Below are 23607 nucleotides of genomic sequence, written 5' to 3' on the forward strand. Positions count from 1 at the left end.
TGCGGTGACTGCTGGATGGACACCTGCCTTGGATGGAGGGGCTCCCTGCCACGCCTCCTTCTCGGGCATGTCGGGCGAGGGCTGCAAGCACCGGCCTGTCCTGGCCCAGGGCCCAGAGCTCCCCGGGGGGCTCGGCATCCCGGTCCCTCTGCCATGGCGCACGCCGGTCCCGCTCGCCTCGCCCAAGCCAGTGCGCTCCAGAGGACCTGCCTGGCTTGCAGCGGGTTGGCCCCTCTCGGGTCAACGGCGCCTGCTGGTGGGAAGGGGGTGGCTTCCCGCAGGACTCGCTGGGAATGCCGGGTGGGCCCGGGCCGGGCTGCAGAGAAGCTGTTGCAAGGACAATGGAGCCGTTCCAGAGGAGGCTGCAGTGCACCCCGAGGCCGCCTGAGGCCAGGACACAAGCGGAAGGGGACGTGCAGGGGAGCTGCCCCGCGGGCCGTCTTGTCACGCGAACTGGGCCAGTGCCTCTCCTGGGTCTGAAGCCGGCAGCGCAGGCCAGCTTGCACCCACTGAGTGATCTTTACTCGAACGACAAAGCCGCACCTCTCCAGCATACCTCAGCAGCATCCTTTTTCTCTGAATCTCTACCACTTGCCCTGCCTTGCGATTTCAAGGCTCCATGTTCATTCCTGAAGTGCCATTACAGCTGCTGAAGCCTTGACATTCTCACCAGGTGAATGCACTGATCTTAGCAGAATCCATGGCTGGCACTCTGCCTGCTGCAAAGCATTGGTAGAAACATTTCCCCGTATTTTGAGAGTTAATACTTCCCTGCCCAGAGAAGCCCCAGCAAAGCCAGGGTGGATATGTGGCCAGAGGGACACTGGTGCCCCTCATGGCTGCCACAAAGAGGAAGGTCAAGATCTCTTCTTGCTGATGCCAGAGTGCAGGACACGGAATAATCCACTCAAGTTGCGACAACCCAGATTCAGGCTGGACATCAGGAGAAGCTTCCTCGCTGTCAGAGCGGCATGACAGTGGAACCAGCTGCCTGGAGAGGTGGGGGGCCCTCCCACACCAGAGACCTTCAAGGTGAAACTGGGCAGCCCTCTGAGTGGGACAGTGTAACGTGGCGTCCTGCAATAGCAGGGGGTGGACCCGAGGGCCTTCGTGGCCCCTTCCAACTCTACTCTTCTATGATTCTATGGGGCAAAGCAGGAAGTCTGGCAAATGCTGTCACTTTTTGTGCTCTTTACCATCCCTGGCCTCCAGAGACAGCTCCCAGCCAGTGCTTTCGTCACCAGAATGGCAGAAGATGCTGCGTGTGGTGTTGGGAGCAGAACCTGGTATCCTTCTTCTGGAATTACTACTCCACCCGGCGGCTGCCTTTTCTGTGCAGAGCTCCCAGCAATGTGGTGAAAATGGCCCAGATGCCCATGCACAGCTGTTGCTGGACGGCACCGTGCCTTCATTCTCATTCACCACAGCACAAGGTGCTATCAGACTTCCAGCTCATATTAAAAGCCTAATGAATTCCCATTTTACTAGTCCTTTTCTAAACCAGCTTTTCCCAGCCCAGGACCCTGCAGGTGCGTTTGACTCCGAGTGGGACTGCCAATGGCCAGGCCATGATGGGAGACACAGGCTAACATGACTGGGGGACACCAGGTTGTGGGAAGTGGCTTTTCCTTGACCAAAAAGTCTGACTCCTTGTACTTTTCTGTGCGGAGGAAAGGTTGCCTGTGGCTGCTTTCCAAACCTTTTCCAGCTATATGGCTTTTTATTGTTGCAGAGTAAAGGATGCATGGTATTCCAAAGGTGATCACACCCTACATGCGTAATGGCGCCAACTGTTCTATTTTCACGTCTTTTTTGATGAAAAGTAACAGGGAATTTATTGCAAACTGAGATACATTTTTCATTGAAGAGGCCACTGTGATTCGGAGCTAAAACAGCCAAGTGGTCCTTATGAGTCTTGATGCTTATATGAAATGAGAACTCCTGCCCTAATGAGCATCGATGTCCGTGATGCCGTTTGGTCACCTGCTCACCGGGTTGGAATTCTTCCCAGTCCGCTCCGAAATAACCGGGTGCTGCCTGCAAGGGTGGCGGCTGCACGGCTCACTCCACACGCCGGATCACTGAGCGTCACCTCAGCCACACCGGCTCCAAGTGCAGCCCCTCCGGGATCTCCTCTGTGGCCTTTCTGGCTTCCACCAAGAAGCCTTCTGAGTCTTCCTCTCCTCAGCTCCATTTCCTTGAACCCGTCAGGACCTCCGGGCATCCCATGATCAGCAAGTGTGCATTGACCTATTTGTACAGCTAAGACTGACCCAGAAAACATCATAGACTGTGGCTTCTGAAATGCTTGACGTTCTTGAAGAATTTCAAAGATGGATGAAGTAGAACATCGTAGCAGAAGAGGCTGACGCTTCCTCAGTGAGAGCAGATCTTGCTTTCACAGCACCTTGCCCTGATTCGCCTGGGACAGGGCCCTCATCTGCTGGCTTCCCCCCAAATTCCTCTGCAAAATGGACGATGCCTTCCTGATCTTCCAGTCCTTGGACAAGCAGGCTGATTCCAAGTTTTCATTCTTCTCGGGATTTGTGCGGAAGCTCTCTGACCCATGGACTTGCATTTGTCAACACCTCCTCCATCGCCCTCTGTGCCTGGCCATGTTCCAGCTGCAGATCCCTCCCAAGTATCTTCCACCACAATCACAGGTGCAGATGACTTGTGGGGCTCTTTCCTCCTCCTCCCGTGCCAAAGGAGCAGCATCCATTCCAGTCGGAACTGGTCTTTTAAAACCACGTTCTTAAACAGGCGGTTTCTGAGCTGCTTCATGGTTGCTTATATTGAACTGGTGGAAAGCAGCAAAGTCGTGGACAAGCCAAACGGTTTGGTGTGCAGGCCGAGTGCAGAATCCATGTCGCTTCACTTCAGGGAGGCCGGCTCTGCAGCCGTCCGGAGTGCGGTCCTCATCATAACATGCACGAGCGAATCGCCTCAGTGCGGCTGTGGGAGGGCAGCTCTTCCTCTGTTGTCGTGCAGCTGCCTGGGGGCTCTGGGGGCGGAAGGGGATGGCCGGGGGCGCAGGGGTCCTCCACGTGGCTCCTACCACCGGCCCTCCCGGCAAGCACAGCCTCGGGTGGGGGTCTCCCTGTGGGCAGGGAGCTCCTGTGGCGGCAGCACGGGCTTGGCTTCGGAGGGCCCTCCTGGGAGCGTGGATTTGGCAGCCGCACATCCCTCGGTGTATCCTCCTGATGAGTCACCACTGCAGTCTCCAGCAGCAGCGGGAGAAGCGCGCCTGCCTAGGACGGCTGTCTGGCTGGGCTGCCACGCTTGGCGTGGCTGTCCTGGGCTCCAGCGAGGCCGAGGCCGGCCCTGCTCCCTCGCGCACGTGCATGTGGGGAACAGCCCGCGCGGGACAGGCCAGGCCAGGCCTGCCACGGCTTTCGCCACGGTGCACCTGGCCAAGGTGTGCTGTCTGAGGGACGCCCCGAGCCCGCCCCCATGTTGCTCTCCTGCCCACTGTGACGGAAGGGCGATCCGAGAGCCCCTTCACCGGGAGGAGCGCTTGGGCAGCCCGGCCGGAGCAGAGGGGCGCCCCCTGCCAGGTAGAGGGATTGCAGGCCCTCCGCCGCTCCCAGCACCCTGGAGAGCGCTCCGCTGAGAGCACCGGTCCCCGGCAGCCGGCAGCAGCGGAGGGCTTCCCTTCCCAGCTCCACGCCAGGTTTTCTGACGCCTGTTCAGGTGGATCAGAGCCGGGTTGTGGGCTCCCCAGGCGACTGGCCGGAGAGCGCAACTGGCTCAGCGGGTGGGCGGCGCAGCATCCCGGAGCTCCGTGGCTGAGCTGGGGGTGAAGCCTCCGCTCCGTGCCTCCCGGCGCCGTTCCCTGGCACGCAGCTCGCCTCCTCTCCTGGGATGATCGTCGACGTCGCTTTGAGATCGGTGTGGGCGAACGCAGCCCCTGAGTGGTGCCGGCACTCTGCCCGGGCTTCTGGAGCGGTCCGCCTCCTTAGGCCCTGTCAGACTGGCCAGTGTCGCTGAGCCCAGGCAGAGGCTGAGAGGATGCGGGGCAGCTGTCTGCCTCAGGCTTTTCGCGGGGCGGGGGGGTCCAAGCTGAGTGGGACCCTCCCAGCACAGGCTCTGCGTCTTTCCCCACCTGGAGCGGGACCACAGCCTGGGGCCTGCTCTGCCCTTCAGGGACCCTCCCGAAGGCCACGCCCCCTTCCCCTGGCTCCACCCTCTTTCCCTCAGCCGCTGCTTCCTGGAGGAGTCCAGGCTTTTGTGCACTGTTCTCGTTCCAAAATGCCTCTTCCGTCGCTCCGGTCCCGGAAGAAAGTGCCGGATGGTGATGCTGATGCCTGCTGCACGCAGAAGGTGCCCCTGAGTGCTTCTTCAAGGTGGAGGGTGGCCCCGGATGGAGGACTGCCCCCAGCCTTGCTCCCGGCTCCAGCGGGGCGTTCTCTGTTCTCCCCGTTGGCGCTGGTTTGCGCCTTCTCAGGGCATGGGAACCGCCTCCCCAGGCGGGGCATGCGCTGGCCTGCTTATGCTCCAGGGGATTTAGGGATGCTGTGCAGAATTCCGGGAGCTCCACCAACACTTCCTGCCTGCTTCTCACACGGGCACGATGAGTCGGCCACATGTGCCCTCTCCCAGTTGTCGGGATGCATCAAGCCGGCATGTTTCTGTGCTGGTGTGCGAGGACGGTTGACGGGCTTCCTTCTCCAAAGCACTCAGTGGGTCCGCTGCTTCCGCATTCCTGTGGAGGCGAGCGCCCCCCCCCCCATGACCTCTGGGCCTGTGCCCCTCTTCCCCGTTCTCCTATTGTTTTTGTGCCCCCCCCCACACTGCTTCCCCACTGCATGTTCCCAAGGCAGAACAAATCAAAAAGTCAAAATGCTGTGCTCCAGACTCGTCATCTGAAGGACGGGGTTCTCCTGGAGGAGCCTTTTCCCAAGCAGAAAGGGAGAACCTGAGATCCTTCCGGCAAGAGATCCTTGCTCTTCCCAGCAATAGGCGTTTCCTCCTGTCCTTGAGGATGAGCAGCTAAATCCTCAAGGAAAGTGGAGAAAACCAAAGGGGCACAGCCCGTGCCACCACTGCCGCTTCCTCCCCTTCGGCTGGCGGCATGATTCCTGCACGTTCCTCCCCACAGCGATGCCAGAGGGGCAGGTGTGCCTCGCGAGGAGGAGGAGGACAGCACATACGGAAGCGGGGTGGGGGGCGGACTCTTTCCATTCCGAGCTGTTGCCAAGGGAATGAGTTGCGGGCTAATAATAGACAGCAGTAGCACAACCTGGAGACTACCCATTTCCTGCGCTTGATGAGCTTGCGCCCTCAAGACCCATGTCCTTGCCCTGAGGAGGACACCCCCACCCCAGCACCAGGCCTGGCTTTGCGCTGGAAAGTGGCGCCCCAGTTAGAGGTCCCTGCACTTCAGCGGTGCAGGGGCTGGGGTGTCTCTGTGGGCAGCCACCGCCTGCCAGGCCTAGGATGCGCCCGCCTCATGCACCCCCTTGCTGGGGGGGAGATGGGGGCTCCTCACAGGGAGGGGCACTGAAGAAGAGTGAGCAGAGCCCAGGCAAGTGCCCTGGGGAGGAGGGCTGCATTTGCCCCCCCAGGGTCACCGGAGCGCTGAGCCTGCCTGCCTGCCTGCCTCCTCCCACCATGGCGTGCGGCCACAAAATTCAACAAGGCAGTTCCCCTCCTCCTCCTCCTCGGCTTCCTCCTCCTCTTGCATTCCCTGCGCTCCGCAATTAGCAGGCAGCAACCAGGGATCCTGTTGTAATGGGTTTTATTGTGCCAGTGGAAGCTTGTAGGAAGCCGTTTATTATGTAGGTGGAAGGAGCGAGCAAGGCCAACGAAGCCTCGGGGCGCTTGCTGCTTTGCGAGGGGCCGTGGGAGGCGAGGGCCACGGGCGTGTTCCTTGAAGCTTTCGGAAATCTGTGCCGCACGCTTGCTTGCTTGCTTGCTTGCTTGCTTGCTTGCTTGGGGAGGGGCACCAGGAGCTGCCCTCTCCCCCGGTCGGCGCACTGCCACCCTGGAGCGCATTGTTCCCCGATGGCCTCGCCAGGGACCTGTGGCAGAAGTAGGCTCGCCCGAATATGAGCTTCGGAGCCGTGAACCGGGAATGGGCCCAGCCCGGCACCCTCACTAAAAGGCCCACATGAGTCCACACAGCTTGGCCGGCTGAGGCCCACAAGGGACAGCTCCCCCCCCCCCCCACGCAGCTTCACTTGGGACACCCTGGTTTGAGCGCGGCGGAGACGGATGCTTGCAGCTGCTGCTCAGCGCTTGTGCGGTGCAGCCCATTTTGTGCAGTTAACGTGGGCCCCGCTGTTGCGCTTTGTGTGACTTATCGGCTTTGCTTTCCATGTATTGCCCTGATCTCCATAAGCATGAAGGGTAGCTTAGAAATATTTAACTAATAAAAGCACATGATTTTTTAAAATAATCTGCATGGAAATTTATCTTCTTTTCCGAGTGCAGTGGGGACATCGGGCCACTGTGAGACCAGGTATCCTGTCTTATTTTGCAGGGAAAAGCTGCCCCTTCCAGGTCCCAGTGAACACTGAATTGCAAAGGCGGGGGGTGGGGGTCAGTGGCCCTACTCACTTCATCAAATCTCTTTTAGGGGCTGCTCATTCTGGTGCCCCCCATGGGCATCAGGAAGAGTGGCTCGCCCCACCGCAGGGCATGGGTGGTGGTCACAGTGACAGACAGACTGCCGTGCGGCAGCCAAGTAGGATGCCCCCATCTGAGTTTCTTCGCAGTCCTCCTGGCAGGTGGCCTCCTGGCTGCCTGGGGTCTGACTAGGGATGGGGTTTGCTGTCTGACTAGGGATGGGGTTTGCCCCCTCTGCTGTCCTTATGTGGCCCTTCTGTTCCCAGAACTAGCTGAGGCTGTGGCTCAAGGGTGGGTGCAGCTGAGGGAAAGTGGGTGCATCAGAGGTTATCTGGAACCAGCCTTCACCAATTGGAGGTCATCTCAATGATAGGTGCTTTTTTTACTCAAATCTGCAACCAATAGGTTTGTGGTGCTCTTACAAATGAATCCAGAAGCCCACCCTGGATTGGCTGAGAGCTCCTGATGTCACCAGGGAAGAACAAGCACTTGGAAGACGCCTCCTCCTGCTTTCTCCCTCCCCCAAATCCTGCTTTGCAGGGGAAGGTTGTCCGAGAGAGATGAGTAGCTTGGGAGGTGGGAGGTTCGGGATCTCATGCCAGGCCCCCACCTAAAAATCAGCTGCAACTGATGATCTAATGGCAGAATGAGCTGCCAGAACACATGGCCCTCTCCGATCGGGGTGGTGTGGCCTGCAGGTCATCCAGGAGCTGCTGGGCAGTCTCAAAGGGGCAGGAAGCATCTCCGTTCAAAGGCGCTCTCCTCTCGGTACTCGGCCGGAAAATGGCAGCTGCTTCCTTTCCAGCAGCCACACCAAAGCAACCAAGACACCTTTGGATGCTTCATGCTAAGCGAAAGGGACTCCGAATACAACCGAGACAGAGTAGCAAGCTGCTTGAACGGAGGTCTGGGAGACGGCTTTGAAATATGCTTTCCCCTACAGCCTCTCATATCTGAAGGACCTAAATGGGCCTGTTTTTCCAGCCTTGCTCCTAAATTCTGACCAGAATACTTTGCATGGAAATTCCAAAATGTAGCACAATAACCCAGTTCTGAGGTGCAAGGAGGTCGTATCAGCAGGTGTGGATGGCTGTAGGAAGTGCGGAACGGGGGTGCAGGCGGCATGTCAGCAGCCATCCCACTCGGAGAGAGCAAGCTGGCGTGGGCAAAGCAACATGCCCAGCTGGCTGGCTCACGGGTGCCCCGGCGGTGGGGACCGGAGGAGCACCTGATCTCCCGGCCTGTGCACAGCCACACAGGGCGTCTCCTGGGCTTTGTTGGTGCCCTGCCATCGGCGGGCACCGGGCTCTGCAGCGTGCAAGAGGAAGGGTCCTGCCCTGAGCAACGATCCAGGGCAGGGGCAGGAGAGGACACATAGCACCTGTCGGATGCACCTCAGCTTTGTCCTGGGCTTGGGGACTAATCTGGCACTTGGAGGAGGAGAGGTGCAAGGGCCTGTAAAGCGACCCCTTTCCTAGGCGCTCTGCACCCTGATGATGCATCCATCCCGCCTGCCCACACAGGCCCACAGCAGCATGAGCCTCTTCAGTCAGAGCGCCCCCCTTGTAGCCCCCCATCTCCGAAGGCGGGCGGCTCCCATCTCGGCAGGGTGCCTGGGCCAGCCAGAGGGGCTATTTTTAGCTTCCTCTCTGATACAGATCACACCCATGCACCTCTCTCTCTGCTGCCTGCAAGTGTTATGAATGACTCAGACGCTGTGGCTTGCTTTTGCTTGTGACTGGTAAGCGGGAGTTTCATTCTTGGCTTGCACGCTGCCCTACTTCAGAGACAGAGCGAGCTTGCAGCGGGGGGGGGGGGGCAGCTGCTGCCGGTGCCTCGCATCACATGGGCCATCCTCCCGAGCAAGGCCAGGCAGAGTTGAACGTGGGTTCAAGCGACTCCTGATGCTCGGTTGCATAAGGCCCTTTGACCGCTGCCCAGTGCCAGCTGCTTGCGGTGGAAGTTTGCGTGCGTGCCTCCTTCCCTGAGACCCGTCCTGCTTATCAGCACGGCACTTTCAGCAGCGCCTTGAAGGTGTGCAGTGCCGGTATTGCCATATTTTCCCTTGCCAGGCACAAAAAGCAGCTTAAAGGAGCCACACTGAGAAGCAAGACAGCCCTCAGGAAAAGCCATGTGCACGCTCACACCTCTTTCCCTGCACAGATTTTCGCCCCAAATTGCAACTTCCTGGGGCTGTTTTGTCTAAAGGATAAATTGTAAAAATTCTCTTAGTTATGATGGCTGGTTTGGCATCCGCACGAGGCAAGGAGGGTGTGCAGGCGCCCTCGCTGTAGTCCCCCATTTTGCAGCGGCTGTTCTGTGGCCAAACAGCGGCCTGTGTGTGGGATGCCCATCCTCTGAGCGGCATTTAGGCCAAATTTGCTCCAGAAAAGTTCCTGCAACTTGGTTACCCTCCCACCAGTACCTCCTTTTGGATTCTTGGCCCTTGCAGACCATGTCAGTCACCCCAAAATGTCACTTTGGTCCTTTTTGTAGTGGTTGGGCTCTCCTGTCCTCCTGTGCCTGAAATGTAGGTGACAAGTTCCACTGCCTCCTTTGCTTGGGAGCATCGGAAGCTGCCTTGGGCTGAGCCGGGCCCATGGCCCATGTAGCCTAGTATTGTCAGCACTGACCGGCAGCCGTGCTTCTCCAGGGTTTCAGGCAGGGATATCTGCAGGCCTTCCACAGGCAAGGACGCTGCCCCACAGCCACTGCCTCTCTGTGCAGAGCCGCCTCGCCCGGGTATGCAGTGAAGGCGTCCACTGCCTGAGCCCCCCCTTCCCGGAACAAGATCCCCCCCCCCCCCCGTTAAGTAGCTGAGTCCTGTTTCAAAATACGGCTGTACTATCCTCTGCAGAAGGGCTGCCTGTGAGGGTTTACTTAATGTTGCAATGCCTCTCGAGTAACAGCTGAGAGCAGGAGGGAGGGAGACACGCAGCGGGAGGGAACGGAAATCCCGAGCAGAACTGGAAATTGCGCCCACGTTTCCTGAATCGCAACGAAAGTGGCCGCAGCAGTCTTCGAGGCAGGGCTGCTGTTGAAGGGCCATCTCTTCATTCACTCTGAAGGAGTGCTTTCCTCTGCACGGTCCACATCAGGGCCAGTTTCTCCCCCAGAAGAATGGTGGAAAGGTTAACAATTACAGACAGCATTTCACATAAAACCACCACCACTTCCTTTTCACAGAAAAGAGTAAAGCAATGAATGCATGAAGAGATGAACTTCCAACCACTTAATATTTTTCAAGGTGGCAGTCCTTGCTGGTAGGCCTGGCTGGCTCAGTGGGCCTCATCCAGAGCTCAGATGAGGCTCTCTTCCTGGAGTTCCCCCTTGGCTGACGGCTGGTTGCCTTTTCTTAAATTGTGGGCAATCTTCCCTCAGAATCTGATCTGTGTTGCCAAAGCCTTGAAGAAGAGGAATTCTGAAGGTCAGAAGAATAGCCAGTTAAAATTGGATCCAAGGAGTGAAAACTTGGGGGTGATGCGATGCCACAGCCAGGATTTGGTAGCTGGGAGTCTACAACCTGATTGGAAGATTGGTCAGGGCTTGGAGTGGCTTGCTAGGTTTTGGCAGGGGTGCTGCAAGGAGGACAGGGCAGCACCTGCAGGCGCGGGGTCCCTCTTGCCCAGTATGGTCAGCACGGGCCGGCAGCAGGTGCTTTCCAGGTTTCAGGCAGGCGTTTTCCCAGCCTCACCGGGAGGTGTCCCTGCAGGCTGAACCTTGCCCCGCCTGAGCCACGTGGAACAGCGGAGCGCCTCCTTTCTCCACCACCTTTGCTCATGACATCCGAGGGAGAGGAAAGGAGGTGAGCGGGGCCACAGCCGGGAGGAGAGGCGCTCGCGCAGGCCTGATCGCCAGCGGAGGAAAGGCGGACTCGGGCGCCATCCCCGCGCTCGCTGCGGCTGCCGCGCGCAGGCCCCGGGGCCGGGGCGCCCGCCGCGCGGCCACAGGCGGGCACGAGAAGCGCCGCGGCTCTTGGGCCGTGGATGCGCTCAGCGCAGGGCCCCTTGCCCCAGCCTCTCGCCCCCCGGCCAGGCGCTTCCGCGCCGTTCCGTCCCCGTGCGAGCGAGCCCCGCAAGGCGGGACGTGCGGAGGCCCCGGGCGCTCGGGCTGCCGCCGCCTGGCTCTGCGCGCGGCTGGAAGCGACCGCTCCGCGCCGCTGGAGCCGCCTCGCAAAACCTCCGCGGGCGCGGGGCGACGCGCACCGGCCTCCGCCGCCATGGGGTCGCTGCCGCGTGAGGGATTGCCGGGCAAAGGCAGCGGGGGAAGGGGGGAATTCCCTTGGGAAAATGTCACGGGGAAAGCAATTCACGCTGCCCCCCCCATCTCTGTGGGACATTTCTTCGGGGGGGGGGCTGCTGGGAGTTAAAAAAAAATCAGTATTTATTCTGCAGCTTGCTGGGCTACGTCGTCTCTGTAGCTGGGGCAAATACATCAAACCAGTGAGGCCTCCTTCCGAGGAGCCCCGTCTAGAAGCGCCAGGCGCTTTGCAGGTAGTCCCTTGCTGACCTTCAAAACAGCCCTGAGGGGAGTTGCTGCAGATTGAGAGGAGCCCCCCCCCCACCCCCCAGGCAGGGTGAGGTGCGAGCGGAGAGCTCTCTGCTTCCCATTTCTATCTCGAGCGGGTTCTGAACTTCCGCTCAAATGCATGGGAAGCGCAGTCCCCCCCTCCCAGTCAGGTGCAAATCTCAGCAGCCTTGGTGTTCCTTCCAGACTGGGGTTCCTTCCACTGCTCGAGGGTGCAGGTTTACTGGCCGGTGCTGCTGCCGGGCCTCTGTCACAGCACTTGCTCCACGAACAGTCCATGAACCTCCCTGGACAGTCGCCTTCACCACTTCTTTGCTCTGTGGGCGCCCGGCCAGGGCCTCCCGGCTCATTCCGCCTTGAGGTGACCAGCAGCGCCGGGGGCAATCCTAGGAAGTGGGGGGGGGGTGCTCATCCTGTCTGCTGGCGGGATCTCGGAGGGATGAAGGCAGCCTGGGACTCTGATGCTGCAGGGAAGGCCGGGGGGGGGGCTCCTGACTCGAGTGGAGGGGCTCAGAAAAGTGTACCCCCCCACGTGAGGGTGACAGGATGTGGCCTGTGGGATGACGCCTTGCCCAGGGAGCCTCAGGACCCTGTGCGGATGCCCGCTCACACCCACAGCTGGAGTTCTCAGCCCCTGCATGCCTTTCCAGTGGGGTGTGGTAGTTTTCCTTTCTTCCTGGATGAGTTAGCCCAGCCTCTCCGGCCTGTTGCTGTCCTGATGTTTCAGGATTCAACTTCTATCAAGAATGCTTGGAATTGCACTCCAAAACACTGGGTTGCAGGGGCCGACTTAGCTTTATATATGGACTTTATAAAGGCTTTAAAATGCTTCCAGGCTCAACTCTCAGGCTGACCATTAATTTTTAAAAGATGCTTATCCTTTAGACGTCTTTTCTGCCTCCCTATGCAAGAAGCTGTTACATATTCATTTCTTTCTGAAATAATTTGGACTTGTTTCACGGGCATTTACTAGTGCACCACCCTGCAAAAGGAGTTATCTTATTGCTGCATGAGAGAGAGCGCTTTTTAGCATTCTGAGTCATGGGCAGGCAGGGCTGGATCCAGCAACCGCTTTCCACGGGAGGAGGGCCCTGCTCGCTGGAAAGGCCCTTTGCCTCCCCCGACACTGCAGCGCCTCCCAGCTGAGTCCCCCAGTGTTCTCTTTCAGGGGGCTTTTGTCAAAATGAGGGGCATTCCTTGTTGCACATGTCCCAATCTGGATCCATCCCAATATGCAAATAAGTATTATTGCCCTACACACACACGCACGCACGCACGCACACATATGCACAGGCACTTTCAAAAAGGAGCAAGAACTGCACTGCCTTCCAAGGTACAAATGCGATACACTCTAGTCCTTGGCATACATGCTGCAAAAACTCTGCCTGTTAGCCAGGTGAGGCTGGGGGACACTGGTCTGGAAGGCTCAGATGTGAAGAAACTGGCCGTTCTGGGTTTGTCTGCAGAAGAGTGTGAAGGAGGGACTCCTTTTGAAGCAAACCAGCTCCTTCCAGAGGTGGAAGAGGAGATACTTCAAACTACGAGGACGGACGCTCTACTATGCCAAGGATTCCAAGGTAAGGGTTGCATTTTGGAGCAGAAACTGAAAAGCAGCCGGAATGAGTCCAGGAAAGGGGCTTCTGGGCCTTCCAGGGAGGATTTCGGCAGGAGCTGGATGAAAGCAGCTATGCTTGAATGAAACTGCCCCTGCCCAAGTTTTCCTTTTCTTTGCATTCTGAGAGGCAGCAAATGTATCAGATTTGGACACCAGGGCTTAGAGGACGTGCATCAGGCCAAGGAGAGAAGCAGCAAGCTCAAAGTGTGCCACCCGCTTGGGGTGCCGCAGTCTCCAGCTCATTAAAAAAGCCCTCTCCTGTGGATTTTCTTGTGCACATGTAGATGATCTTGAAACCTATGCTAAAAATATGCAGAACTCTGCTACAAAAGGAAGCCTGTCTGTTCCTGCAGGTGGCAGGAGCTCTGTGGCAGCAGGATCCCACCCATCTTCTCAGAAGCAGAGCGAGTCTGAAGGGGTCTCCCAGGCCATCTAGTCTGACCCCCGGCTCCAGCCAGCTCCACTCATGTAATCCCCAGCATGTGCTTGTCCAATCTTTCCTTGAACGCCCTCAGTGATGGGACCCTCATCACCTCTCGTGGAAGCCCCTTCCACACCCTCGGGGTCCTGACTGTCAGGAAGTGCTTCCTGGCACCCAAATTGAGCCTTGGCTCCATGAGCTTTGCTCTGCTGGAGCGCGTCCTGCCTTCCTCTGCAGGGGAGAACAGGTCACGACCCCCTTCCGTGTGACATCCCCTCACATACCTGTATGTCACTATAAGCTACCCCAGAGTCTCCTCTCCTCAGACCGAAAAGACCCAGCTCCCTCATTCACCGCTCCCCCCGCCCCAAAACCTGGCCACCATCCTTGTGCTTCTGTGCTGGACCGATTCTAACCTTGCGGTGTCTCTCTTACAACGTGGAGCCCAGAACTGGTCCCAGCACCCCAGCTGTACGCACACCAGATTTTCCTAGAGCGGTGCAAACCCTGCTCTCGATCTGGAAGCCACGCTTCTGGCTAGGCGTCCAAGGGCGGCATTTGCCTTCTTAACCGCCACGTCACACGGCTGGCTCATGCTTACCCTGCTCTCAACAAGAACCCTGGTTTTCTTGACCTTCTGCTTCAGAGCAGAAGCACCAGCCCTTCCATAAGGCAAAGGGCCCGGCTGTGTAGAAGAGAGGGCACGGGCCCACCAGTGGCGGTTCAGAACAAATGCCAAGAGGACGGGCGCCCTGAGCACCTGCTCGCTCTCTCCCTTCTTCCAGTCTCTGATCTTTGACGAAGTGGACTTGTCAGATGCCAGCGTCGCAGAGACGAGCACCAAGAACATCAACAACAGCTTCACGGTGGGTCAGCCGCCCGGCACGGGTGGCATTCGCCGCGGGCACGTGCGCGGCCTCGTCCTGTGGGAGTGCGGCCCAGCAGGGCCGCTCTTCGCTTTCCCCATGTCGGAGCCGGTTCTTCCGGCCTGCCCCAGAGGGTTGGTGTGGGAGAAGCCGGAACCGGGTGGCTGAGCCCTGTGCTGCATGCGGGAAGCCCTGGGCCCGAGCCCTGGGGACATCTCCAGCGGAGGAGAGGTGAGGAGGTGGCCAGCACCTGCGCCTGCCCCTGCCCGAGGGAGCGCTCCCAGGCAAAGCGGGCAGCCCCAGGCTGGGCGGGTGCGGGGGCAGCAGGGGCTTCCTGCCCTGCGCGCCACATGCCTGTGAGCTCCGGGATTGCCCTGTGAAGGGGCTGGCGGGAAATTCCGCGCACGGCGCTCGTTGGCCCACCCTGGTGCCGGCGGGGGCGGGGGCGGGGCAGGGGCAGGCGTGCCGTGGAAAGACCTCGGCGGGGCGGCCTCATGCCCAGCCTGTGGGCTCCAGCAGGAGTCCAGTTGCCCGTGTGGCAAATGGGTTCTGGGCCAGACAGAGCAGCGCACTGATCCGGCTGCATGGCTCTTTTGCTCGTCTTGTCCTCCCAGGTGATCACGCCATTCCGAAAACTCATCCTGTGTGCAGAGAACCGGAAGGAGATGGAAGACTGGATCGGTGCCCTCAAGTCCGTTCAGAAGTGGGAGATGAATGAGGTGGTGGGACGAGCCACGCTCTCTTTGGGGCGGGGGGGGTGGGCGTACAATGCTGAGTGGGGAAGGAGATGCAGCAGCCCGTGAGGGACGGGGGGGGGGGGGGGGGGGGTCTTCCCAAGGCCTGGGGCACAGCCTTGCGCTTGCTGTCCTGCTCCCCCAACCGCTGCTGGGTTTCCGGCCACTCTGCTGTCTGTGCGAATGCAGCTTTCCAGCCCGCCAGCCTGGGCCAGGAACCGGGAGCCTGGGGGCTGCACCTGGCCCTTGAGAGGCCCTCTAGGCGGCCGCTGCTCCTGCTTGCCAACGTGGGGGCAACAGTGCGGAGGGGGACTGCTGTGGGGGGCGCAGGCCGCCCACTTGAGCCCCCACTGCGGAGCATCCGGGATGAAGAGGCTTCCCCGTGTGTGAAGAGATGGCCTCCCTCGAAGGCCAGCTTCCCTCTTACGCCAGGGGAGCAATCCCTGCCGTCCGGGGCCTCCTGGGCCTCCTGGCAACAGCTCCCCTTTTCTGCCCTGTTTCAGGCCTCCCAGTTCAACATGGAGCACTTCTCTGGCATGCACAACTGGTATGCTTGCTCCCATGCCCGGCCCACCTTTTGCAACGTCTGCCGGGAAGCGCTCCCTGGAGTCACGTCCCATGGCCTCTCCTGCGAAGGTACGGGGCCCCTGCCCCTTCTCCCCCGCGCAGGCAAGAAAGGGCGACCGACGGAGAAGGTGCTGAGGCATGGGCTGGGGACAGCGAGACTCCGGCTGGACTCCCCCACGCGGCACCAGCAGGGCCCTCGCGCAGAGAGCCAAGCCCGCCCCCGCGGCGAGCGGGGGGCCCGGCCCTTGCGGAGCTTCGCTGGGCTCCTGGCCCCGCGGCTGGCCCCTGCCGTCTGGGCGCAGCTGCTGTGCTGCTCCCACCCTCCCTTCCCTGCGTCCGGCGGCTCGCGCGGGCCTGATCCCCTTTCCCGTCCCTGTTCCAGTGTGCAAGTTCAAGGCCCACAAGCGCTGTGCTGTGAGAGCCGCCACCACCTGCAAGTGGACCACGCTGGCGTCCGTCGGGAATGACGCCATCGAGGACGAGGACGGGGTAATCCCGCCCCCCGCGCCCCCCGCCAGCTTCATGCGCGCAGCCGTGGGAGCTGGCCGCCCGGGGCCCACCGGGTGGCGGCCCTGCCTGCCCAGGGCCTCCTGCGAGGGTCCTCTGAGCCCGCCGTCTCTCCACAGGTGGCCATGCCCCACCAGTGGCTGGAGGGCAACCTGCCCGTCAGCGCCCGCTGTGCCGTGTGCGACAAGACGTGTGGGAGCGTGCGCAGGCTGCAGGACTGGCGCTGCCTCTGGTGCAAGGCCATCGTAAGAGCCCTCCCTGCCCTCCTGCCCCCCTTCCGCCACCCCAGCCCCTCCCCAGGCACGCCCGGTGCCCCCGCTGCTGCCTCTTCTGCGGGCATGCCTGTCCTTCCTGCCCCCGCCCCACACTGCCCTCACCGCCTCCCCTCGCCCTCCTGCAGGTTCACAGCACCTGCAGGGAGCAGCTGGGCAAGAAGTGCCCCCTGGGGCAGTACAAGGTCTCCATCATCCCCCCCACCGCCCTCAACAGTATTGACTCGGACGGTAAGTCAGGCGGGCCGGCGCCGGCATCTCCGCTCAGCCTGCGCAGGCCCCCTGGCCGTGGCTCCGGCCCCTTCTTCCCCTGCTCCCGGCGGACCGGATCGGGCGCTGCCTCCTGGGACCATGGGCTGCCCGTCCACCATTTGCTGCCCGCCGCTCCGCTGAGTCCTGACAGCGCAGGGCTGGCAGAAAGGAGCTCTGAAATTTGGGGCTTCTGTTGGTTCGTGCAAAGGCCAGTGGTGGCCTCGGGGCAGAGGGCCTCTCTGGAGCTCCTTGCCAGGGGGCTTGACAGACCCACCCCCCAGTGGCAGGCGCACAGGCTGCCTGCCACTGGGGAGAAGCGGGACGTGGGACGGAAGGGGCCTCGGCTGCATCCCTTCCCACGCCTGAGCCCTCCCGCCAGACCAAGCGGGGAGCGGGGACCCCTCCACGCCTCCTCTTCCAGCGGGAACCGCCTTCCGCCTGTTGCTGCAGGGTTCTGGAAGGCCACCTGCCCCTCCTCCTGCTCCAGCCCCCTCCTGGCCTTTGTGAACTCCAAGAGCGGGGACAACCAGGGCGTGAAGTTCCTGCGCAAGTTCAAGCAGTTCCTCAACCCGGCGCAAGTCTTTGACCTGATGAATGGGGGGCCGCACCTGGGGTGAGCGTCCCTTCCGGGGCCCCTGCACCCTTGCAGGCCCTCCCTGGGAGCAGGGGCCATAGCTCAGGTCAGGGCTCTGCTGGGCACCCCGGTGGCCCTCAGCGCCAACCCAGCCGCATTCCCGGATGGACCTGGAGAAGCTCTTGTCTGGCACCGCGGGGGCAACTGCGGCCCCAACCCCCTGCCAGCGGCCCAGGTGGGCCCAGGAGGAGACGGCAGGGGGCTGCTTGCGCTGGCCTTGGAACGGGAGGCTGCCCCTCCCTGCCGGTCTCCTCTGGCCCGAGCAGAGCTGCCTCGGCGGTGGGAGAAGCAGGCCCCCGCCGTGCGGGCCTGTCCTGACGGGTGCCGAGCGCACACCCCGCGTCCGAGCCAAGCGGTGTGCCGCGAGGGCCCGGTGAGACGCAGCAGCGCCCTGGCTGCCCCCGCCGGCGCCCCCTCCTGCCCGCCTGCACTGCAGCCTCTCCTCTGTGTCTCCCGCCAGGTTGCGTCTCTTCCAGAAGTTCTCCACCTTCCGGATCCTGGTGTGCGGGGGTGACGGCAGCGTGGGCTGGGTGCTGTCCGAAATCGACGCCCTGGGGCTGCACAAGCAGGTGCGTGCCTTGCCCGTGCCCCCTCCCAGGCCGTCGCCGCCCCTTGAGCAGGAGGGGTCTGGTGGAGCCGTAGCCGAGGATGAGACTGCGTGAAGGCCCTGCGCGGAAGCCGTGAAGGCTGAGCGTGGCAGCTCTGGCCCCGTCCTGTGCCTTGCGCAGGTGTCCGGGATGCGTGGCAGCGGGCCGCCCTTCCTCCCTTCCTCTCGCCTCGCAGCCTTCCGCGTGCGCTCAGGAGGCGGGGCGAGGGATCAAGGACAAGAGCGTGGCAACAGGCAACTCCTCGGGCGCTGCTTCGCGGTCCTGAGGGCATGTGGCCGGGTACGCGGGCGGCTTGAGGCACAGCATTGGGCTGGGAGCCTGCATGCGCCAGCGCTGGGCTCCTGAGGAGACCCAGAACGTGTGCGTGTGCGCGCGCGCGCAAGGAGGGCTGAGACCAGGCAGGGCAGGGTGAGGCCAAGCAGCTGACGAGGAAAAGGCCGGCTGGTCTCGCTCCCTGGCGGGCCAGCTCCTCGGAGAGCGAGCCGCCTGGAGCTCGCGGTGCCTTTGCTTCCGCCAGTGCCAGCTGGGGGTGCTGCCGCTGGGGACCGGCAACGACCTGGCCCGGGTGCTCGGCTGGGGCAGCCTCTGCGATGACGACACGCAGCTGCTGCAGGTCCTGGAGAAGCTGGAGCGAGCCACCACCAAGATGCTGGACAGGTGAGCGCCTGGTGAAGCCTGGCGGGGGGCCTCGCGCAGGTGGCCAGGCGGAACATCCAGGCCCCCGCCTCTCCGTGGAGAAGGCGCCCGGCCGCCTCGCCCTGTGTCACGGAGAGATGGCCGCCTCTGCGGGGCCTGGCCTGCCCGGCCCTGCCCTCCTGCGCCGAGCCCAGAGCTTCCAGGGAGGGGCAGGAAGGCTTGGCTTCGGAGGCCCCGGGGGACCGCGCTCTGTGTCCCTCCCCTGCAGGTGGAGTGTTCTGACCTACGAGGCCCCCAAGCGGTCGCCCCCCGCCATAAAAGAGGAGGAGAGTGAGGACTCCAGCATCCAGGTGAGGGCTACGTGAGGGCCTCCAGAGCGGCAGGGGACCGTGCGGGCGGCTCGGGGTCTGTGGGGCGGCAAACGTTGCTGCCTCTCCGGGGCGCTTCCTGGGCAGAGTGGGAGGCAGCGAGTGCTGGCTGGGGAGCAGGGCCTCCCATGGGTCCCGCGACGGTTCTGCCGGTCTCTCTCCGCAGGCTCACATTTCCCACTACGCTGACTCGGTGGCCTTCCATTTGGCCAAGATCCTGGAGTCAGACAAACACTCAGTGGTGATCTCCTCAGCAAAGTAAGGGCCGCGCTCTGCCCGCACCTCGGTTTGCAGGAGGCACCCGACGGCGGCCCCCTGGGATGCAGGGGGACAGTCCGGCGCGTGGGCTGCTGGTGCAGGCCAGCTGGGAGGCCGCCGGCCTTGCTTTGGAGGGACCTGGAGTGGCCTCCTGGTCGTGCAGCGGTGTCAATCGGCCTCAGCTGCTTGTCTCTAAAATGGGCACGTGGGTGATTTATTTCAGACCCAGTGGTGATCCTTTGTGCTCCTTGTCACTTAGAAAAGGACGCGTACGGAACTGGAATCTGCCCTGATCCAGTCTGATCGAGAAGGGCCCTTTTTATGTCCTCAGACAGGAGAGGGTGTGGGTGTGGGTGTGAGAGGACTGGCAGCTTCGACTTCCTTGTCAAGGCTGGGCTGTCTGGGGAGCGCTCTCAGTGGCAAGAGATCCAGTGGCCACTTCCTGCCTCAGCAGGCAGCTTGCCGCCGGTCCGTTGCACATGCTGGTGGAAAGCTGCTTCAGGGATGGAGCCCAAGCCCCGATCCTGTGGGGAGGGGTTGGAAGGTACCTCTTCCGCTTCCCTTCCTCGCAGGTTCCTGTGTGGGACGGTGAATGACTTTGTGGCCGACGTCGGCAAGGCGTATGAGCGGACGGCTGACAACAAGCAGGAAGCCGACACGATGGCCCGGAAGGCAAGTGCGCCTGGCCTGGCTCCCCCAGGGGAGAGTGATGTGGGTGATGCTCCCGGGCTGCAGAGACGGGCAGACTGGCTGGCCAGACGTCCTTGGGCACCCCTTGCTCGCCTCCTTCTCTGCCAGCCGCCTGGGCTGAGCAGCGCCAGAGCTCCGCGAGCGAGGCCCCGGGGCCGCGGGGCCCGCCTGGCCGGGCTCCCTCACGCCGGCCCTCCCCGCCCTCTCCCGGCAGTGTGCCACGCTGAGCGAGAAGCTGGACTCGCTGGTCCGGGAGCTGAGCGACGAGTCCCAGGCCATCGTGGTCCCGGAAGGCACCTCGCCGGTGTCGCTGCCCAGCCCCGAAGCAATGCAGGGCGGCAAGGAGGGCCCGCTCCGCCCCAGCCCCATGCCGCGCATCTTCAAGTCCCGGGAGCAGCTCATGCTGAGGGCCAACAGCCTGAAGAAGGCGCTGCGGCAGATCATCGAGCAGGCCGAGAAAGGTGGGCGGCCTGGCGGCTCCTTGTCCGGCATCCCTCTGGGGCCCAGGCAGGGTTTCCCAGCTCTGCCTCCCGCGTGCCAGGCAGGTGCCGGGCCTGGGAGCCATTGCAGGGACCCCCGCGGTGGGGACCGCCAGCGGGGCCTTTCCCCGGACTCGGCCTGGGGTGGGAGGGCCCCTGCCCCGCGGAGCTGCCTGGGCCTCACGCAGGCCGGGCTGCTCCTGCCCGAGCCAGCGCTGCTCCTGGCACCTGAGCTGGCGGCCAGGGTGGGCTGCTGCCTCCACGCCGGCATCGTGGGCGCCTGCTGTTCCAGCCACAGTTCTGTGGGAAAGGCCTCCTGTCCGTGGACGGCACCCGCCGCTTGAGTGCCACGGCAGAGGAGGCACTTGCGCACGCAAACCGTGGGGCATCTCCGTGGCCTCTTTTCGTGCAGCTGTGGATGAGCAGAACAAGCAGACGCAAGCCTGCCGGAGCCTCTCCCTGGCCAACAAGAAGGACAGTGGTGAGGACTTTCACAAGGAGGCGGAAACCCTGAGTAAGCCCATGGCGAGCGTCTTCTCTGGGGGCAAAGGGTGCGGGGCAGGTGGCCTGGTGGTGCCTTCGGGGGCCGATGCAAGCGGGAAGGCAGCTGCCCTGCAGGGCTTCCACGGGAGCCTTCCCTGGCAGGGAGGGCTCAGGGTGGTGCCGGGGCATGCAGGGGGCTCCTCCCGGCCATCCATCGAGCCCACACCCGATCCAGTGGTCCTCCTCATCTTGCTCCAGGACCGGAGCAACTGAGGGCACTGTCAGTACCCTCACTTTGTCCTTCCAGAAACCCTCTGGGCACTTCCCAAGGGCAGGCCCTTGGTGATAGAAACAGAAACAGAGCAAGTCAGAAGGGGTCTCCCCGGCCATCTAGTCTGACCCCCGGCTCCAGCTGGCTCCACTTGTGACATGCCTACCATGTGCATGTCTAGCCTATCCTTGAACACCCTCACCAATGGGGGCTCAGCCACCTCCCATGGAAGCCCATTCCATGCCCTAGGGGTCCTAAGCATCAGGAAGGACTTCCTGGCATCCACCCTAAGTCATGGTTCCCTGAGCTTTGCTCCACTGGAAGGCGCCCTGCCCTGCACTGCAGGGGAGAAAAGGTCATGACCCACCTCTCCATGACCCACCTAGCAGGTCCCTTCCAAGGCTCCTCTTCTTCAGGCTGAAAAGATCCAGTTCCCACAGTCTCTCCTTATATGGCTTACCCATATGAGTAAGCCATATCAATTGACTGATCGATTGCTTGATGATTCATTGTTGAGCGTGTTGGTCCTCAGTTCCCGTCTGTTGGATCCTGGGTCTGAGGACAAAGCAGGCACTGCCTGGCATGGTGGCACGGTGCCGAAAGCCTGGCAGCCCTGAGGATGGTGTGGAGGGGCACATCTGCCCGGAAGGGCAGCCATGGTGGGCCAGCCGGCCAGCGCCTGCGTGGGCTCCTGGCCGGAGCGCCTCTTCTGCAGCATTCTGGGAGATCATAGTGGGAATGAGACCAGGGAGCCGGCTCTGTTTTGGGGCGGGGGGGGGGGCTGTTCCCCGGACTCACTCGCCCACCGCTGTGGAGAAGCGTGGCTGGGCCTGGAAGGCCTCTTGGCCCGAGATGCGACAGCCACCCGGCTTTTCTCGCTAGAGTCACGCCGAGACACGGTCATCTCCACCACGTCCTCCATCATCCTGGACCGGCCCGAGAGCTTCGGCACCGTCCACTTCGCGGAGGACCCTGGCGCCATGTGAGTGTCCCCTCCCCTCCGGCTGGTCTTGGCCGGGGAGGAGGGAGGGGTGGCAGAGAGCTTCATGGGATGTGTATGGGGTGGAGGGAGGGGACAAAAGAGCACAGGATTCTGCCTGTGCGCCAAGGATAAAGTACAGCGCCGGCTCTTGACGCACGCCGATAGGATGTGAGCACTTATCCATTATTATTATTGACTGAGTATTGATGATTGATTTTGACTATAAAATATTGCTGTTCATAATTTAGAAGAAGTAAATATTTGTCCCACCTTTCCGCTTCATGGATGCCCAAGGCAGCAAATGATGCACCTCCAAAAGAACAGTTAATCCAGATAAAAATCAGCACGTTGAATTGTGCACTGAGCAAAGTGTGACAAAAGGCCAGTCAGGGTGGCAGACAAAACTTTAGCCAGACTAACCAGCTAAACTGAGTGCTTGCTGGCAGAAGTAAGTCTGGAGGGGAGGGAGCAAGGAAGTGGCCAAGGAAGGTCCCGAGGGATCTTCCAGGAAGCGAAGCTCTTAGCAGCTTTTCGAGGGAGTGAAGGACCCCGTCTTATCCCGTTTCATTTAGGTTGCACCTAAAATGATTCGACATGAGTCGCACATGGCTTGTGATGCCCAGGCAAAGTGGATAATTCTCTGGGGCACGTGGATACCAGGGCTGGCTCTGGGATGCCACAGTTCAGTCCATGGTGGCCATAGGCTGCCTCCTGCTGGACTCTTGCTGAAAGACGGGGGCTCTCTCTTGCGGGAAGAGGGCCTTCTGTGGTCCTGGCCCCCTTGGAACGCCCCGCCTGGCTTATTCCATTGCTGTTCTGCAACAAGTTGGCTGAACATGGATATGGGAACCAGACAGCACTCCGTGTGATCTTCGGGTGTCTTTGGAGACCTGGAAATGATAGCATTGCAGCTGGCCAGATGCGGGTGTGCTTTTGCCCTCGTCCAACCAGCTTTCCTCTTCTCCCACCCCCTGCCCACGCAGCTGGGTTCAAAAGCCACTTTCTGGCATTTTGTGGTGCTTGGAAGGAGCCTGTGATGACAAGACAGGTGCTTTGTATTCTGCTCGCATTTTGCTGGTTCTGCTTCAGTGCTTGTTTCTGAGCAATTTTCTCTCCCTCCCATCTGCTGGTTTCAGACAATTCTCTGAAAGATGCGTCATGAATAATTACTTCGGCATTGGCCTGGATGCAAAGATTTCTCTGGAATTCAACAACAAGAGGGATGAACATCCCAAAAAATGCAGGTATGTGGCAAATTCCTTGCCACCTGCACGAAACGGAGCTGCACGGGCTGTGGCAGAGATGCTTTGCTTGTGAGGGGCAGGTCCACAAAGCTGCTCGTTTTGGTTTCCATCGAGCCAGAAGCACCAGCCAGCACACGCCTTGGCTGCAATGGTAGCAGGAGAAACACACCCGCTGCCTACAAGCTGTGCTTAGCAACGCCCCCCCCCCGCCCCCACACACATGCGCCAGGCACACTGGCAGAGTGATCCAGGCCGGCCGTCCCCTTTCTGCCGCGCTGCACGATTCCCACTGGCCCAGAATGTGGGGGGCCGCTGCCGCGGGCGGGCCGGCCTAGCCCAGGCGCTCCTCTTGCGTGCGGGGCGGGAGCGGGTCCCGGGGCGTTCGTGGGCACGTGTGCTCCTGGTGGGGACGCCTGACCGGGCGGCAGGGTGGCCGGGCTCCCTAGCCAGACGGGGGAGCCGGAAGAGGCCCGGCACTGCCTGGCTGGCAGGGGGAAATGGCCAGGGCAGGCTTCCTTGCGCAAGTGTTTCGGAGGAAGCAGAGCTGCTGGACAGACTAGGTGTCCCGTAAGAGCTGGGCTTGGGCCCCGTGGCCTCCCGGCCCCTCCCAACCCTCCTGTCTG

General features: G+C 61.4%; 1 protein-coding gene across 1 annotated transcript in view; it reads left to right on the forward strand.

Annotated features, from left to right (window-relative positions):
• Window positions 1-23607, forward strand: part of LOC123034969 (diacylglycerol kinase delta-like) — a 32355-nt gene that overhangs the window by 2827 nt on the left and 5921 nt on the right. Inside the window, exons 2-18 of the mRNA XM_044452785.1 lie at window positions 12564-12674; window positions 13919-13999; window positions 14614-14718; window positions 15237-15369; window positions 15683-15789; window positions 15927-16052; window positions 16208-16310; window positions 16782-16944; window positions 17426-17534; window positions 18091-18230; window positions 18478-18559; window positions 18744-18835; window positions 19408-19507; window positions 19740-19986; window positions 20417-20518; window positions 21641-21740; window positions 22877-22984. Coding sequence (XP_044308720.1) covers window positions 12564-12674; window positions 13919-13999; window positions 14614-14718; window positions 15237-15369; window positions 15683-15789; window positions 15927-16052; window positions 16208-16310; window positions 16782-16944; window positions 17426-17534; window positions 18091-18230; window positions 18478-18559; window positions 18744-18835; window positions 19408-19507; window positions 19740-19986; window positions 20417-20518; window positions 21641-21740; window positions 22877-22984 — 2009 coding nt within the window. The remainder of the gene's footprint in view (window positions 1-12563; window positions 12675-13918; window positions 14000-14613; window positions 14719-15236; window positions 15370-15682; window positions 15790-15926; window positions 16053-16207; window positions 16311-16781; window positions 16945-17425; window positions 17535-18090; window positions 18231-18477; window positions 18560-18743; window positions 18836-19407; window positions 19508-19739; window positions 19987-20416; window positions 20519-21640; window positions 21741-22876; window positions 22985-23607) is intronic.

Source organism: Varanus komodoensis, unplaced genomic scaffold (genome assembly GCF_004798865.1).
Source record: "Varanus komodoensis strain SLA01 unplaced genomic scaffold, ASM479886v1 scaffold74, whole genome shotgun sequence".
NCBI classification, from domain to species: domain Eukaryota; kingdom Metazoa; phylum Chordata; class Lepidosauria; order Squamata; family Varanidae; genus Varanus; species Varanus komodoensis.